This window comes from Fringilla coelebs, assembly GCF_963513975.1.
Source record: "Fringilla coelebs genome assembly, chromosome: 3".
Classification (NCBI taxonomy): Eukaryota; Metazoa; Chordata; class Aves; order Passeriformes; family Fringillidae; genus Fringilla; species Fringilla coelebs.
Window position 1 is genome coordinate 92,592,995 of NC_140030.1, and position 13,762 is coordinate 92,606,756.

The window sequence follows — 13,762 nt, forward strand, 5'->3', positions numbered from 1 at the left end:
TTTCAGTCCTTTCGAAAAATACACAATTGCCACGTTTTTTTTCTTTTTTTTTCTCTCTCCTTTTTTTTTTTTTTTTCTTTTGTTTTGGTTTTTGTTTTTTTGTCGCTAGAGGGACTTTGATTTATTGTCAGAAGCAAAATGGCCCGGAGAAAGAAACTCTCGGAGTCTTAACAAAAAATAAATAAATAAATAAAGGGGAGAGTGGTGAAGAGGGAAGGCGAAGGGGTCTGTCGGGGTGCCGAGGGATGCTGCTCGGCCCGGTCCGGCTCGGCTCGGCGCGGTGGTGTCGTTCCGTTCCGTGCCGTGCCGTGCGGTGCCGTGCCGTGCCGTGCCGGCGGGGAAGCCTTGCATCACCGCCACGGCCCGCTTCCCTCCTCCCTCTCTTTCGGAGAGGCTATTAATAGCATGACATCAGCCAGGGACTCGCCGCCAGAGTAAATACCAGCGCTGCCCGCTCGGCTATAAAAGGGGGGTGATGCAACCCGGGCGAGCGGCGGAGGAGCGGGGAGCCGAGGGAGCTGCTCTCCCGCGGGAGGCGGCGGAGCAGCGCGGACCGCAGCGCGCCCCGGCTGCGGAGCCCCTTCCCTCCTGCCGGGAGAGCGGCGGCGGCGGGAGGAAGGTAGGTGGAAGCAGGAGAGGGGCGGCCGGGACTGCCCGAGCCGGCGGGACGAGGGGCTGAGCTCCGGGGAGGCTGTCCCGCCGCGGAGGGATGGATGGATGCCCGCCGGGGGACCCGCGCCGCGCCGCCGGCAAAAGTTTCGCCGCCCCGGGCGAAGTCTGGCGCGGCGGTGCCGGCGCCGGCCGTGAGCTCCGGGAGAGCCTCCGGCCCCGCCGAGCTCCGCCGGAGCCCCTCGACCGCCCGGCGCCGTGCCGGCGCTCACATCTGGGGGAACCCCTGCCCGGGCTGCCGCCAGATGTGAGCGCCGGGGGAGCCCGCCCGGCCCCGGCTGTCCCCGGCCGGCAGCGCCGCTCGGCACCGCGCGGTGGCGGCCGCGGCGGGGACGCGGCCCCGGCACCCCGGGAGCCGCGGGATGCCCGGGCGGAGCGGCCGCGCCCGGCGCTGGGGACAGCCGGCGGCGGCACCGCGGGGACGGGCACGGGGGACCTGCGGCGGGACAGCCCAGGCGATGACAAACCCGCCCTGCCGCGAGTAGAGTTATCTCTGATATTCCCGTAAACCGACCGGGAACTTCTCGTGACAGCCAGGGATATCCGCTCTCCTTTCTATGCCGGTGTCTTGGCGTGCAGTAGATCAGTTGCTGAACTGTTGCTTAAGCAAATCAGGCGTGACACAACGGACAGCTTCTTTCAGAGAACGGGTTTCCTGTTGGAAATCGATTTTCCTCCTAGTAACAGCATTTGAGAAACTGAAAGGCAGCAGAAAATGCTTCGGGAGCTATGTGGGATGTCAGAAAGCTTAAGGTCAACTAGCGTGCACAGAGGTTGTGAACTGTAATTGCTCTTAATACTGTTTAAGATTAACCTCAGTGGTTATCAAGGTTTATTGCATCAGCACCAGAGGAAAAGGAATTCGTATGAAGAAATAAAACCAAGAAGCACAGTCAGCCATCTGCTGTTAAGCAAGAAAAAACTGAAAGTAGTCACTTTCAATATTAAAATTAAACAAGCATATCCTTAAATAATGGAAGAGCACAGCTAGGAAGCCTGTTTGGATTTTAAAATCTTGGCAGAGGAGATGTAAAAGTTCATTGTAGATGAAAAGAATCGTCTTCAAAACAACAAACAAAAAGCAGGGGGAGAGCGAATGAATAGAGTTCCTTGAACCTACCTGAATTGGGAGGGTAAAACTGTTGAGAATTCCAGAAGTAAGGCTAAAGCAATGAAGCATTAACTGAGCCCGGGAACAAGCTGTGCCGGGAGCAGGGCAGGGCTGAGAAGTGTTCAGCACCTCCAGTGGCAGTAACTGCAGGACATGTGCGTGGTCTAACACAGCAAACAGAGATTGTATCAGAAGGGCCACGATGGAATCATGCTCTAAGGCTTGATACTCTTATTCCTACAGTTTCCCCAGCCTTCCCAAACCCAGAGGAAATGAGATAGTGCTCTGCGTGGTTTTGGACAGAGGGACAAATTGTACAAGAAAGGGCAACTTGTTGCATTTTTTTTTTTTAAATAGTAAAATCTAATTTTCCTATTTGTAAAACATTTCTGAAAACAGATTTGTTCCTCAGAAACTGCCAAACATCCACCTTGTTGGAGCAGCTAGAGTTGCATTTCAGGATGACTGGGAGGGCAGTGAGCTGTCTGGGCAGGAGAGCAGCAAGTTCCTACGGTCAAGGACACTTTCTCCTGCTCTGGGCACCTGACCACTCCTCTTCTACACACTAGTGACAGGTGGGTGAGAGGACCTGAAGCCATTACAGTAGGGTTTTGGTGGTGTTTGTGGTACACTTAGCACTAACTACTAGAAATCCACAATTAACACAATTTCTCAGGCACATTCTTGGTTTCCTCTGGTGCTGCTGCTGACCTTAATTAAAAGTTCACCTAAACTGAAAAATAATTGAATAAACCAGCAGAGCTTGAAAATTATTAGCCCAACTAATTATCTTGGAGGCTGGAAAAACAGTTTTACTGTTACTTTAAGAATCCTGGTTGGATTGAATTATACAGAATTAACTTCGTTGAACGAAGCCATCATCAGCATTCAAGGACACTGAGTCAGTGAAAATAACTGAAATTTCTGCTGGCAGTGAGGGGTTCAGTGTCATCTGGAATTAGCCTGTTTAAATTAGTTGAATGGTTAAATGCTGGTAAGTGGTAAATAATACTGGGAGGACTTCAGCTGGAAATTAATAGGGCCATTTCTGACTTGCTGGAAAAGAGTAACTGCTAGCTTTCTGAGATTATAGGATTAAACTGTATCAGTACTTTAAATGTGACTCATGAGCAGGGGCTTTCTGAAGAGAATTACATAAATTTCCCAAGGTCTTTCTGAATAACAAATTGTTCCAAATAATTTCCCCATCTTGAATAACTACGGGTGAAATCCTGGCCCCATTGAGGTCAACAGAAAAAGTCCTTTTGATTTCACTGGGGTCAGGATTTCACCCAGAGGCTCTGGGAAATGTTCAGCTCTTCTGTGGTGACTGGGTGAGGAAGAAGTGAGGAAGACTGCAGTTGGACCTGATATTTTCCAGCAACAGGCAATTCACACTCCTCTGATTTTTATGTTCGCCTCACAGCGATGAACCAGGTTCTATTCTCATTTGCACCAGTGTGGATTTGCAGTGTATTTTTAGATATCTCTGAGCAAATTCTATCTTCTTCTCCAGGCACATGACCCCAAACATTTCTTGCTGGGTTCCAGAAGTAACGTACAGGGAACTGTGCAGTTCTGGGTTGACCATGTGGACATTTAGCTTACCCACACTGCTACCCTGAGGCAGCTGTTTGCTTACCTGCACTAAGTTAATTACAATGGACTTTCCTGTAATTATTGTGGTTCTAATCCGGAGTAGATAATTACATACTGTAGTTATCCATACCGCTTTTTAAAAAACACCCCAAAACAACAACAACAACAAAAATCTACGTACCAATGATGGCTGGAAAGCCAACATAGTAAAATCCAATTTAACACAAGTCACTTTGTGAACCAGGGAAGTATTACAATCTGTTTTCCTGTGGATTTGCACCTTTTGTGCCTTGGACCATACACAAAAGGTGCTCAGTTTTCCTCCAGACCTCTTATCTCACCTCTGCTGGGTGAGAGAAGGGCTGTGACCTGCAGGGATGTGTGCATCAGCAAACCCACTGTGTTTGGATGACTGACTGCTGAGTTTTGCCTCTTTCTCCTTCAATGGGGCCACCAGTTTTCACAGAGCACATGGGGCCTCTCTCCCTTCAAAACTGGCTAAAAATAAATAATAAGAATGACTAAAAAGAGAAAAGTAGAGAGCACTGTTGGATAGGTTTGTTTTCTTCAGAAATCTACTAGAAATGAGGTCTATCTATGGGTTTACATTTACATAATTCCCCTAAAGACTCTTCAATCACACTGTTTTATGTCAGCAGAAGATCCAGCCATAAATATTTAAGAATTTCAAGCCTCTCGTAGAGGGCACATAAGGACAGTTTCAAATTTTACAAGAGCAAAGGAATGAAAAAAACGGCTTCACATTTTTCATGAGTCAATCCCTCCAACTCAGCCTGTGCTGTGGAGCCACAGACCATTTAGAGACTTTTGCCTTTGTGTCAACTCTTATTGTTAACTATTTTTTAGGAGTTTGTAGCCAAATTTACGACTGTGTGTAAAATGGAGTGTGATAACTTTGTGACAGATCCCGTTGTGGTTAGCAAGTTTCAGCTTCTAGTAAAAGTCATTGAGCTAAGTGTAGCTGAGACCAAGGTATGCTCTGTCCATCTGAAGCTGGAATTTGTGGTGGTATAGCTCTGAAGAGGAAGATACTCTTACTCTCCTTCTATGTTTTAGATAATAATATTACTTATTTGCTTTCTGATTTTTGTTCTTATTTTCTTTCCCTTCCTATTCATTCAATTCTCATTTGACACACACTACCAGTTTAAAACTTAACAGTATACATACTTGCGCACAATTTTTTTAATTATTAAGTTTCAGAAAGACCTAGAAATTGTGCCACGTGCTGACACTATTCTTACTTTTAAATACTAACTTTGACTTAACAGAAAGTTGAAGGTTTTTTGAGTCCCAAATTCTTAATTGCTTGTCTCTTTTGAGAGATTGGGGTAGACTAGGAATGGGGACTGAAGCAATGTAACTGCAGTATTATTCACAGTATGAAATATACCTCTAAGAGATATTATTTGCCTGTCTGAAGTTGTTGAAAGACTATCAATATTATCTCTTTTTCTCTTTCAGCAAAATGATGGTCCAACACTCAGGCCAGGTATCTGCATTAGAAGTCAGCGCCTCCGCAATTGTTCCCACTTTGTCCCCTGCAGGGTCACTGGGGTTTGATGATTTCACAAATTTAACGCCCCTGGTGAAGGAGGAACTGAGGTTTGCCATTCAGAACAAGCGTCAGTTCCACAGGATGTCTTCTTCCACTTTGGACACGGTGACTGTTTCTGAAAGGCCAGTTGAAACATCAATGCTGAAAACAGAGGTAGGGCTCTTTAAACAGACTTTTGGTGTCAATGATTAATTCTCTAACCAGGTTTTGCCACAAGACCACTAACTGTATTAACAACAGACAACCCTCTGTACCATACTTGTTTCCTCTTAAGCCAGCTGCTTGGCTTTCTGTTGAGTGCTTTGGGCACACCCTCTGATATTTCTCATAGCTGGATATTTGATTTTCAATTATGAACTAGAGACAATGTTTTACAGTGCTTAGAGCAAGGGCTAATCTGGTTTCCCTGCCCAGTGGTGGCTGAATTTGGAATAAGTCACTGCTGAAGTTCTGTTTCCCTGAGGACAGTCCAGCAGAGCCCATATGAGTTAAGACATGGACCTGCTATGTCCACACTATGTTTTTGCTTAAGGATGACACTATCCATGAAAAACATTATCCATTGAAAAAAAAGTGGAGAAATAGCTTTGGTTAAGGAAAGAGTTACACCTTGGTCTGAGCTTCCTCAGGAAACAGAAGGAAGTGTGACAGTATGCCCTTTTTGGTGCTGCCTTCAATTCACTCCCTCCTGGCTGCCTCACTCATGACACATCCTCCATTCTGCTCCCTGTGCCCCTCCTCCTTTTCCTCCCTGGGAAATGGAGGAGAGACAGAGGTGTGGGAGCCTGGGGAGACATTCAGTAAGTTTTTTGAGTACCACTGATTTTAAATGAGCCATCATACAGATGACATACAACCCCGCCCCAGTCAGGTTTTTATTGCCAATTCTAATGAAGTTCCTGCCCTTCGACAAGGTCAGGATCACATTTTTGTGTAACTCGTGATGTGAGCACTGACAGCACTCTCCATGTTGATTTTAAAAATCCAGAATTTATCAAAATAGTTCTCCTGTTTACAACGTCTTATGAATTGTGTGTATCTGTTTTTGTGTGACAGTTTTCTCCTGAAGAGGACGAAAGAAAAAAGAGAAGAAGGGAAAGGAATAAAATTGCTGCGGCAAAGTGCAGAAACAAAAAGAAGGAAAAAACAGAATGTTTGCAAAAAGTAAGTGACTGGCTAGAATTGTTCTTAATCTGTCATCCTGCCAGGATCCAAACAGATAGCACAGGATACTGTCATAGTAGGAAATCAGAAAGATGTCCCCCAAAACTCTGTAAACGCTTAAAAACATTAGTTATGAAAAATAAACATGCCATATATTAAATCCAAACCTGGTTGAAACTGGCATAAAGTGGAAGCATGGTAGAAGTGAAAAGAGATTACTGTTTCAGTGACCAATCGTGTCTATGGGGATAACATTAATTTGAATGTGCACACTGCACACAGAAAGAAGTAAAATCACGTTTTGTAAAATATTCACTTGCGGAGAGCCCGCAAGAACCTACAAGTAATTTCTGACTTCTTTATGAACAGAGTGGTGTGGAAGCTTGAATTCTCTGCCCTAGGAGCCCAGGCACATCTCCACCTCCTGTGCTGTGATATAAAACTGTATTTCAGTAGCACCAGGCCTGTATCTGGGTACATAGGCCTGTATATTTCTATATCTAGGGGCTGGGAAAAAAAGCCGTGTTTGTACTTTGCTAGCTTAACATGGGTTCATAGATATGTGAGCTGATGTTCCAGGGAGTTAAGAAGCAGCGTAGATAATTTTGGGTCAAATTTTGACCCAAAAAGCTCGGAATAATTTTGCAGAAGATGGCAATAATTCTTTTGGTATTTGTCACCATAAGTGAATACAAGTTTGAATTTTGCTTACGTTCTCTAGAGGCCAAAGGAGGTTGCTCTCAACCTGGTTTTCAGGCCATTACTGACTGGGGAATGTACAGTTTCATCATTACAGCACACCAACTGCATGTGATTCCTTCCTCTGCCAGCCATACGCTTTCCCACCCATAAAACACAACAACTATAAGAAAAAAAAAACAAAACAGTGACTTACTATTTGAACTTCTCAGTGTAAAACCGTGTGTGTCCTTTGTGCTAGGAATCGGAGAAGCTGGAGACGATCAATGCGGAGCTGAAAGCGCAGATCGAGGAGCTGAAGAACGAGAAGCAGCATTTGATATACATGCTCAATCTGCACAGGCCCACGTGCATAGTCCGGGCACAGAACGGAAGGACACCTGAAGATGAAAGAAATCTTTTTATTCAACAGATCAAAGAAGGCACATTACAAGGTTAAGTGATATGGCAAACGTGGAAATATTTAAAATGTTTTTAACAGCTACCAGAATCCGTGGGGGAGTCTGACATAATGTGTAGGATTCTATTAGTCAAGAGCCTTTAGGAAGGGCAGATTGCTTTGATGAGTGGAAAGAATCATTTTGGCTCGGCAGCGATCCTTGCCCTTGGAAGATCTGGTCTCAATCAAATTGAAGAGCCTTCTGCCTCCAAAGTAGGGTTTGCACCTGTCATACTTGCTGTTCCTAGGAGCTACAGACAACAGCTTCTGAGGTTTTAGCTCTGCTAGCATACAGTATCTGCACTCACGAGGTTTGTGCTAGAGCACTATGACTTCCAGCCATGCACGGGGTACAGACAGCTCTGCTGGACGGACACTACTCTTCCTTGTTGCTGGTAGGGAAAGGAGACTGAGTGTTCTTGAATTTCTGGGAGGATGGCTTCTGGCAGAATGTACTGATGTGTAATGTTGCATTCTAACCTAAAACACACACACACACTCAAAAAAAAAACCAACCCTGTAGTTCCAACCAAGCTTTGTCATTTTTTTTCACAGCACTCATATGGGTTTTTTCTGTGACTCATCTCAGTGACTGAATTTGAAGGGTCTAGTATGTGTGACAAAGAAAAGTTCCTTGCAAAACATCTAGGTAGCCTAGCTTGTATTTTATGAGCTATCACCCCAGGTACTACCCCCTGGGGACTACAATATTTCCTTGAATTGCTGAATAGCAGCTTTACCATCACTTACTGACTTGGTGACTTGAGCCCACTGAATTGGAAAGAAGAAGCTAACTGTGCATGGGGTATTGATGGAGGTTTTGCTCAAGTAAAGAACTGCAGGAGTGAATCCCAGACTCCTGAACCTTGAAAAATTTTTTTTAAAATAAATTCGTCTAGGATCTAATCCTACAAGCCTTAATTCATGCTATTACCCCTCAGTCACAGAAGAGGTTCCATGGATGTCAGTGGGTCTGCTCATGCAGATAGCTCTTACAGGCAGAGGAGCTTGGCAAAGATTTTTCCATCCTGGTCAGGATTACTTCCTTCTGCCAGGTGACTCAGAGGGAAAAATTATGATTGTAGCTACTGTTGTTTTACATTTGAGTGGCAACTACAGTTGATCAAAAGTGTTATTTAGAATCTAAAGGAGGCAAGAGTTTTGATGTAGTGAATAATTGTTTAACTTTTTTATTAAATACTAACCTTGGATGTTTTTGAACTGGTAGAAGAGCTGCTGGACAAAACAGTTGGAGCTATGAGTGTTGAAATTCTGATGTTTCTGTGAAATTCTCAGATTGTTTATTTCTATAAAATATACCCTTACAATTTTTTTTGTAAAAGAAAGTATTATCCTTATTTATCACTAATATCATAATGAGTAGAGCTAATAAATACTGCGAGCAAGATAAAACTGAAAACACAAGTGTTGCGCTGTCTTTTTACTTTTATCTCTTGGTGTTTAATATTATATATTCCTAAACTTCACCAGTTGTACTTGAGACACCACTATTAAAAACACTTATCCTTCATCTTTTTTGAAGATGAAGCACTGAGTGTCTTGAATGATTGAGTGCAGATAAAGTACCTTCCAAGATTCTGTACCTCCATCAGCGGTGTCTGACTGTTCAATGTCACAATTTAAACAAAGCAAAATACAAGTGGAGCTCACAGTGCATAATATTTTACACCAGTTCTGCAGTGTTGAAATTGTGTGTTTGTTCTAAAGGCTAAACTTGAAGATACCTCAGCCATGAGCTTCTTACCCTGCAAGTCTCGCATGAGTCCATCACATATTGTACCTGGTCCTCATATGGTTGTTATATTCTGCAACAGAACTACTTAGTGCCATTTCCTAAGATCTGGATATATTGTAATGTCCTATATCACGTGTTAAGGGTGTGTGCTTCATGTATCTGAAATGTGAATGTATTACAAAGATGACATTCTAGGTCCAATTCTGTCTTAAGAATCCATGATCTTTCTGTATATTGGAAGGAGGTTCTATTGACTTCAGTGAGAGTTTTTCCATGTCCTGCAAGCAGAGTTTGGAGCCTCTGTGGCCATTTCTCTGGTTTAAAGGGCAAGTTCTACCTGTAATTGGGCCAGCTGTTTGCCAGACAACAGATCTACATGGAGTGTGTACAATAAACTTGTCAAACCATGTTCATTATTTGACTTCTGTAATGTGGAAATACCAAACCAAGGCATCGCCGCGGTATCGCGCACCTTGGCTTTGCTTTTTGCCTCTCAAATACCAGCAGACAGGGCTGTTTGTCTCATAATTGGTTATAAAGTGTTACCACAGAGACTGTAATGACAGAATTCATGTGTCTCCCTTAGGGAATTTGTATGGTTGCTTTTAACCATATCACCGGTGACGCAGGCGTCATGCTTTTGTTGCTTGATCTTATTTACTCGGCATGCCAAATGTTAATATGGTACCACTACTATTGTCAGAAGAGAATTTATTTTTATTTCTTTACATGTGCAGTCATAGCTGCTCTGTATTCCTTCTGTATGTGTGTGTGTGCGTGCTCCTGCACGCTGCTCTGGAAACGATGGTACTCAGGGTCACTTGACTGTGCCCAGGAAAAAAGAGTGTTTAAACAGCTACACAGTATGTTGCATGAGTTTTCTCAAAGTATATTTTATTCAGGAGAACCCTTACGATGCATTAAAAAGCAGTTTGTTTTCTATTCTCGAGTTTGTTTTGATACTTTAATAAAAAAGAATTAATATATATTTATTCACGTGTCATTTAATTCATTCTACATGTCAAGGTCCAAGAGCAACTTCATTCTCTTGAAACAACACTGAGATATTGAAAAGCAAACACTCTTTACGGGTTTGCAACAATAAGGATCTCATAAAGTGAAACTGGTACTGTTCACTGCTTGTCAAGGTGTAAACAAAATTTTGTTATTGCAAGGTTGATTGCAAATTCCAGGCTAATTTCTTATTCGTGGTCTAGAGCTTAGATTAAAGGACTAGAAAACAGAACTCCTAAACCTTTCCTACCCTTGCAACCAACCAGCTGATAGTTATTTCAGCTTTCTGATTCCCTAATGAGTTTAATGCTTTTGCTACTCTGAACCCTTACTATTTCTAGATAGTTTTCTATAATTACTTGGAAGATACTAAGGAAGGATGGCATGACTAGGGCTTTGGTTATTTTCTCTGTGTCTGTGTATTGGTGTGTCTGGGGAGAAACACGAGGCAAGATGAACAAAATGTTCTCTCCTGCTTTTCCAAAACTGAGTATCTACACACCCAGACAGAAGTCCCTGTGTTTTGACAGCCGGTGATGTGGACACAAACTCTTGGCTTCAATCCATTGCTAGCAGTCATAACTTGTAACACAGAGGCCAGATAGAAGGCCAGGAGCTGCAGGGATCAGGAAATCCATTGCTCTGTTGCAAAATCCAGTTAAAAATATCATCTGGAAGGAAGATCTAGGCTACTCTGAGCTTGGCAATGCTGAATGTTTACTTTCCTTATTGGTCCATCCATTTACAGTTGTGCAGTCCCCATAGGTATATTCACCCTTTCATTTATTCTCCTGTAGCTGCTATCAAACTCTGCTTTTGAGTACCCAGTTCAACACTAAATTGGCTCACCTGCCTGGCCTGGTTTAGAGAACCTTGCCAACAAAATTAGGGCTACGATTTCCTGAACTGACATTTTGTCTTTTTTTTTTAATGGCATGAGTTGAAAGCATGAAACCACTATTGGTCTCTGACATATTCCTCATAGCACAGTTGGTATTCCTTGAGCAATTACACGCCACACCTTTTCCTCAGGTCTTGTTCTAGATGCTAAATCTCTCTTTCCAGGCCCATGTAGACCTCAAACCATGCTGGGCTTCACACTGTACTTTGACAAGAGGCATCTTCTATTTCTTTTCTAGCTCTTTCCCTGATATAAATGAATAAATAGCAATATTAAAGGCCTACCTTTAGAGACAATGATTTATACAAGGCTGGAAATGTTTAACGAGACTGAATGACAACAAATTTAAATTTACAATAACTTTTCTATCTGGGCCCATTAGAATTTGAAGTTATTGATTAAAGCTTTGCTGAAGAATCTGGATGATTTACGAGTAATGAAAAGCATACAGCTGTTTGTCACTAACAAAAGAGTTTTGAAAGTAAAATGCATTTCATCTTAGGAAATTCTCAAATCCAGGGTGACGGCTGTACCTCACATCCATTTTCCTTGGTGGTTCTGGCTTCCCTTCCTCCTCCCCTCCAGCACAGCTGTGGTCTAGGTGCGAGTCTCACTCACGATGACCATTGCCAGGTTTCCGTGTTTGCCCAGTGCCCCCAGCTGGAGACCTTGAGAATCATCCCGGGATTAAATGTGCAATTATATTAATTAACGTCATTATTTTCTAACGGTCTTCATTAGTTTGTAATTACACCAATAGAATATTTTCATTTCTATAATAGATGCCATGCCTTTTAAGTGTAGTTAAGATAATGAGTGACAATAATTTTTAAGAATCCTGTTGTTTAAAAATCATTTCCTTAATGGACGCTCTGAGTCAGAACTGCTGACTCTCGGGATAAAAATAGTTATTTGCTAATTTTCAGTGCTGTTAGATCTTCAAAGCCATCACAGTTAAAAAGAGAGTACACTGGAATCTATTCTTAATACAGCATCAGTTCTGGCTGCAAATATTTACTATTGCTGACAGTGATCCATTAACAAAAAAAACCCAACTTAATGATTTTCAGACCCCAATGTAAGTGTACTAGAGCTAACACTCAGAAAAAAATCATTATATCTATGAAATGAATAAACAGAAAATGGAAACAAACTGAGAGAATTAAAGCTGGAATACTTCTCCTTTGAGAACTTAGCATCTTTATATTTGTAGACTCCACCAAAACGATTGGTGCACGACCATGCCCTCTTGGTGGGAATGCCCAGGCAGCAAATAGCAGTGAGGAGCAGCAATATTTCATATCAGCTAGCTCAGAGCTGGGCACACCCAGCGATGACAGCAGGAATCCCAGCTCAGGCTGCTGGGTGCCAGCCCCGAGGAGCTCTCCGTGCAGGGGCTGGGGCTGCTGCTGCCATCCGAGGTGGCTTGGCCAGAGCCGGCTGGGCTCTCGTCCTGCTGCCCAGGTTAGCACAGCACGTAGCTGCCTGCATTCCTGCTGAGCAGCCCCAGCAGCTCCCTCCCAGGGCCCACCCAGCCCAGCTCTCTGCCTACAGCTCTGATCAAAAGCAGCTGTCCAAGGAAGAATAAGAGCAGGGCAAGTATGCTTCCCCTGGGTGCTTTCCCACACCAACTATTTTCAGCTGATGAGTCACACAAGCTTTCCATGAATTCTTTAGGTAGTACCCTTCCACAGATCTTTCTGTCTAATGTTTTGACCACTTTCTCATCCACAGTACCAGCATCTGCAGTAATTTCTGGCAGCAAGTTCCATAGGGCTATCACCACTTAGAAGAAGCAGACTTCTTGTTTGACCCTGTTCCCAGTTACTCTGCTTGTCCTAGCCTAAACAGTCTTTTTTTTTTTTTTTTTTTTTTTTTTTTGGCAGCCATTTTACAACCTTGATTATTCCTCTTACCCAGATTTTTCTGGGAAAATTTTGACTTTTCCTAAGACAAAAGAAACCCTTTCCCTAACCATTTCCTCACCCTTTAACATAAAAGAACTGTAACTATATGCAGTATTCAAGTTGTGGATTGATATAGAAGGATCTTGATGTTCGCTGTCCCTTTCCTAAGAACTCCAAAAAATAGGTTTGCAGTTTTGATGACTGCCCAGCATCAAGTCCCACACAATGCAACAATCTGTCATAATCCCAAGATCTCCTTCCTGAGCAGCAATGATAAACTCAAGCCTAACCCTTCATATATTATGCTAGGACTGATTTTTTCCATATACACTACCTCATGTTTACTTACATTGAATTTTATCTGCCATTTTCTTTTCCAAAATGTGAATATAAAGTCTTCCTTCCAGTCTTCTAAAACTGCCTTTCTCCTGTCTGTCCTGAGTAAAGTTGCACCATCATCAACCTTCTTGCTACTTTACTCACACTCCTACCAGATCATTCATCAAAGTGTTGAGCTGGACAAGTCCCAGTAAAGTTTCCTGTGGAACATCACTGGAAGAGCTGCCCCTCATGGGAGAGTTCATAGCTTAGTTTTACTCCCTTTTCTACCTTTTAATCACATATATGCATTTTCTCTATTCATAACTGTTCAGTTTCTTGAAATAATTATTTGTTGAGTGAATTTACTCAAACCTTTTCAGAGGTGTCATAAAATGCACCTGCTGAATATCCCTGATCCACATATCTGCCAACTCTTTCCAAGAACTCTAGATGTGCCTGTAAGCCTGAATTAAATGTTATAAAATCCATTCTGACTCTCTTCAAGTATTTCTCTAGGTACCTACTAATTGATAGTTCCTTTATCTTAATCTCCATTAACTTGCCTGTTCAGATTACAGACCTATAGTTCCTTGGATTCTCCTG

General features: G+C 43.0%; 1 protein-coding gene across 2 annotated transcripts; it reads left to right on the plus strand.

The window, feature by feature from the left end:
- The first annotated feature begins 498 nt into the window (after nucleotides 1–498).
- Nucleotides 499–9,918, plus strand: ATF3 (activating transcription factor 3). 2 transcript variants are annotated; one of them, XM_084202573.1, is made up of 5 exons: nucleotides 511–619; nucleotides 2,180–2,355; nucleotides 4,865–5,111; nucleotides 6,015–6,122; nucleotides 7,063–9,918. In XM_084202573.1, the coding sequence occupies exons 3-5, from the start codon at nucleotides 4,869–4,871 to the stop codon at nucleotides 7,258–7,260; spliced, it is 549 nt and encodes a 182-aa protein (XP_084058699.1). In that variant the 5' UTR covers nucleotides 511–619; nucleotides 2,180–2,355; nucleotides 4,865–4,868; the 3' UTR covers nucleotides 7,261–9,918. The 2 variants fall into 2 exon arrangements, with proteins under 2 accessions (XP_084058698.1, XP_084058699.1); XM_084202572.1 differs by lacking the exon at nucleotides 2,180–2,355 and having other exon boundaries at nucleotides 499–619.
- Nucleotides 9,919–13,762: the final 3,844 nt, after the last annotated feature.

What these genes read in the sequence shown, in the direction of transcription:
- ATF3 (XM_084202572.1), top strand. Translation starts at nt 4,869, where the DNA reads ATGATGGTCCAACACTCAGGCCAGGTATCTGCATTAGAAGTCAGCGCC. An exon ending in CATCAATGCTGAAAACAGAG is followed by an intron (nt 5,112 to 6,014) that starts GTAGGGCTCTTT and finishes TTTGTGTGACAG; the next exon opens with TTTTCTCCTGAAGAGGACGA. An exon ending in AAACAGAATGTTTGCAAAAA is followed by an intron (nt 6,123 to 7,062) that starts GTAAGTGACTGG and finishes CCTTTGTGCTAG; the next exon opens with GAATCGGAGAAGCTGGAGAC.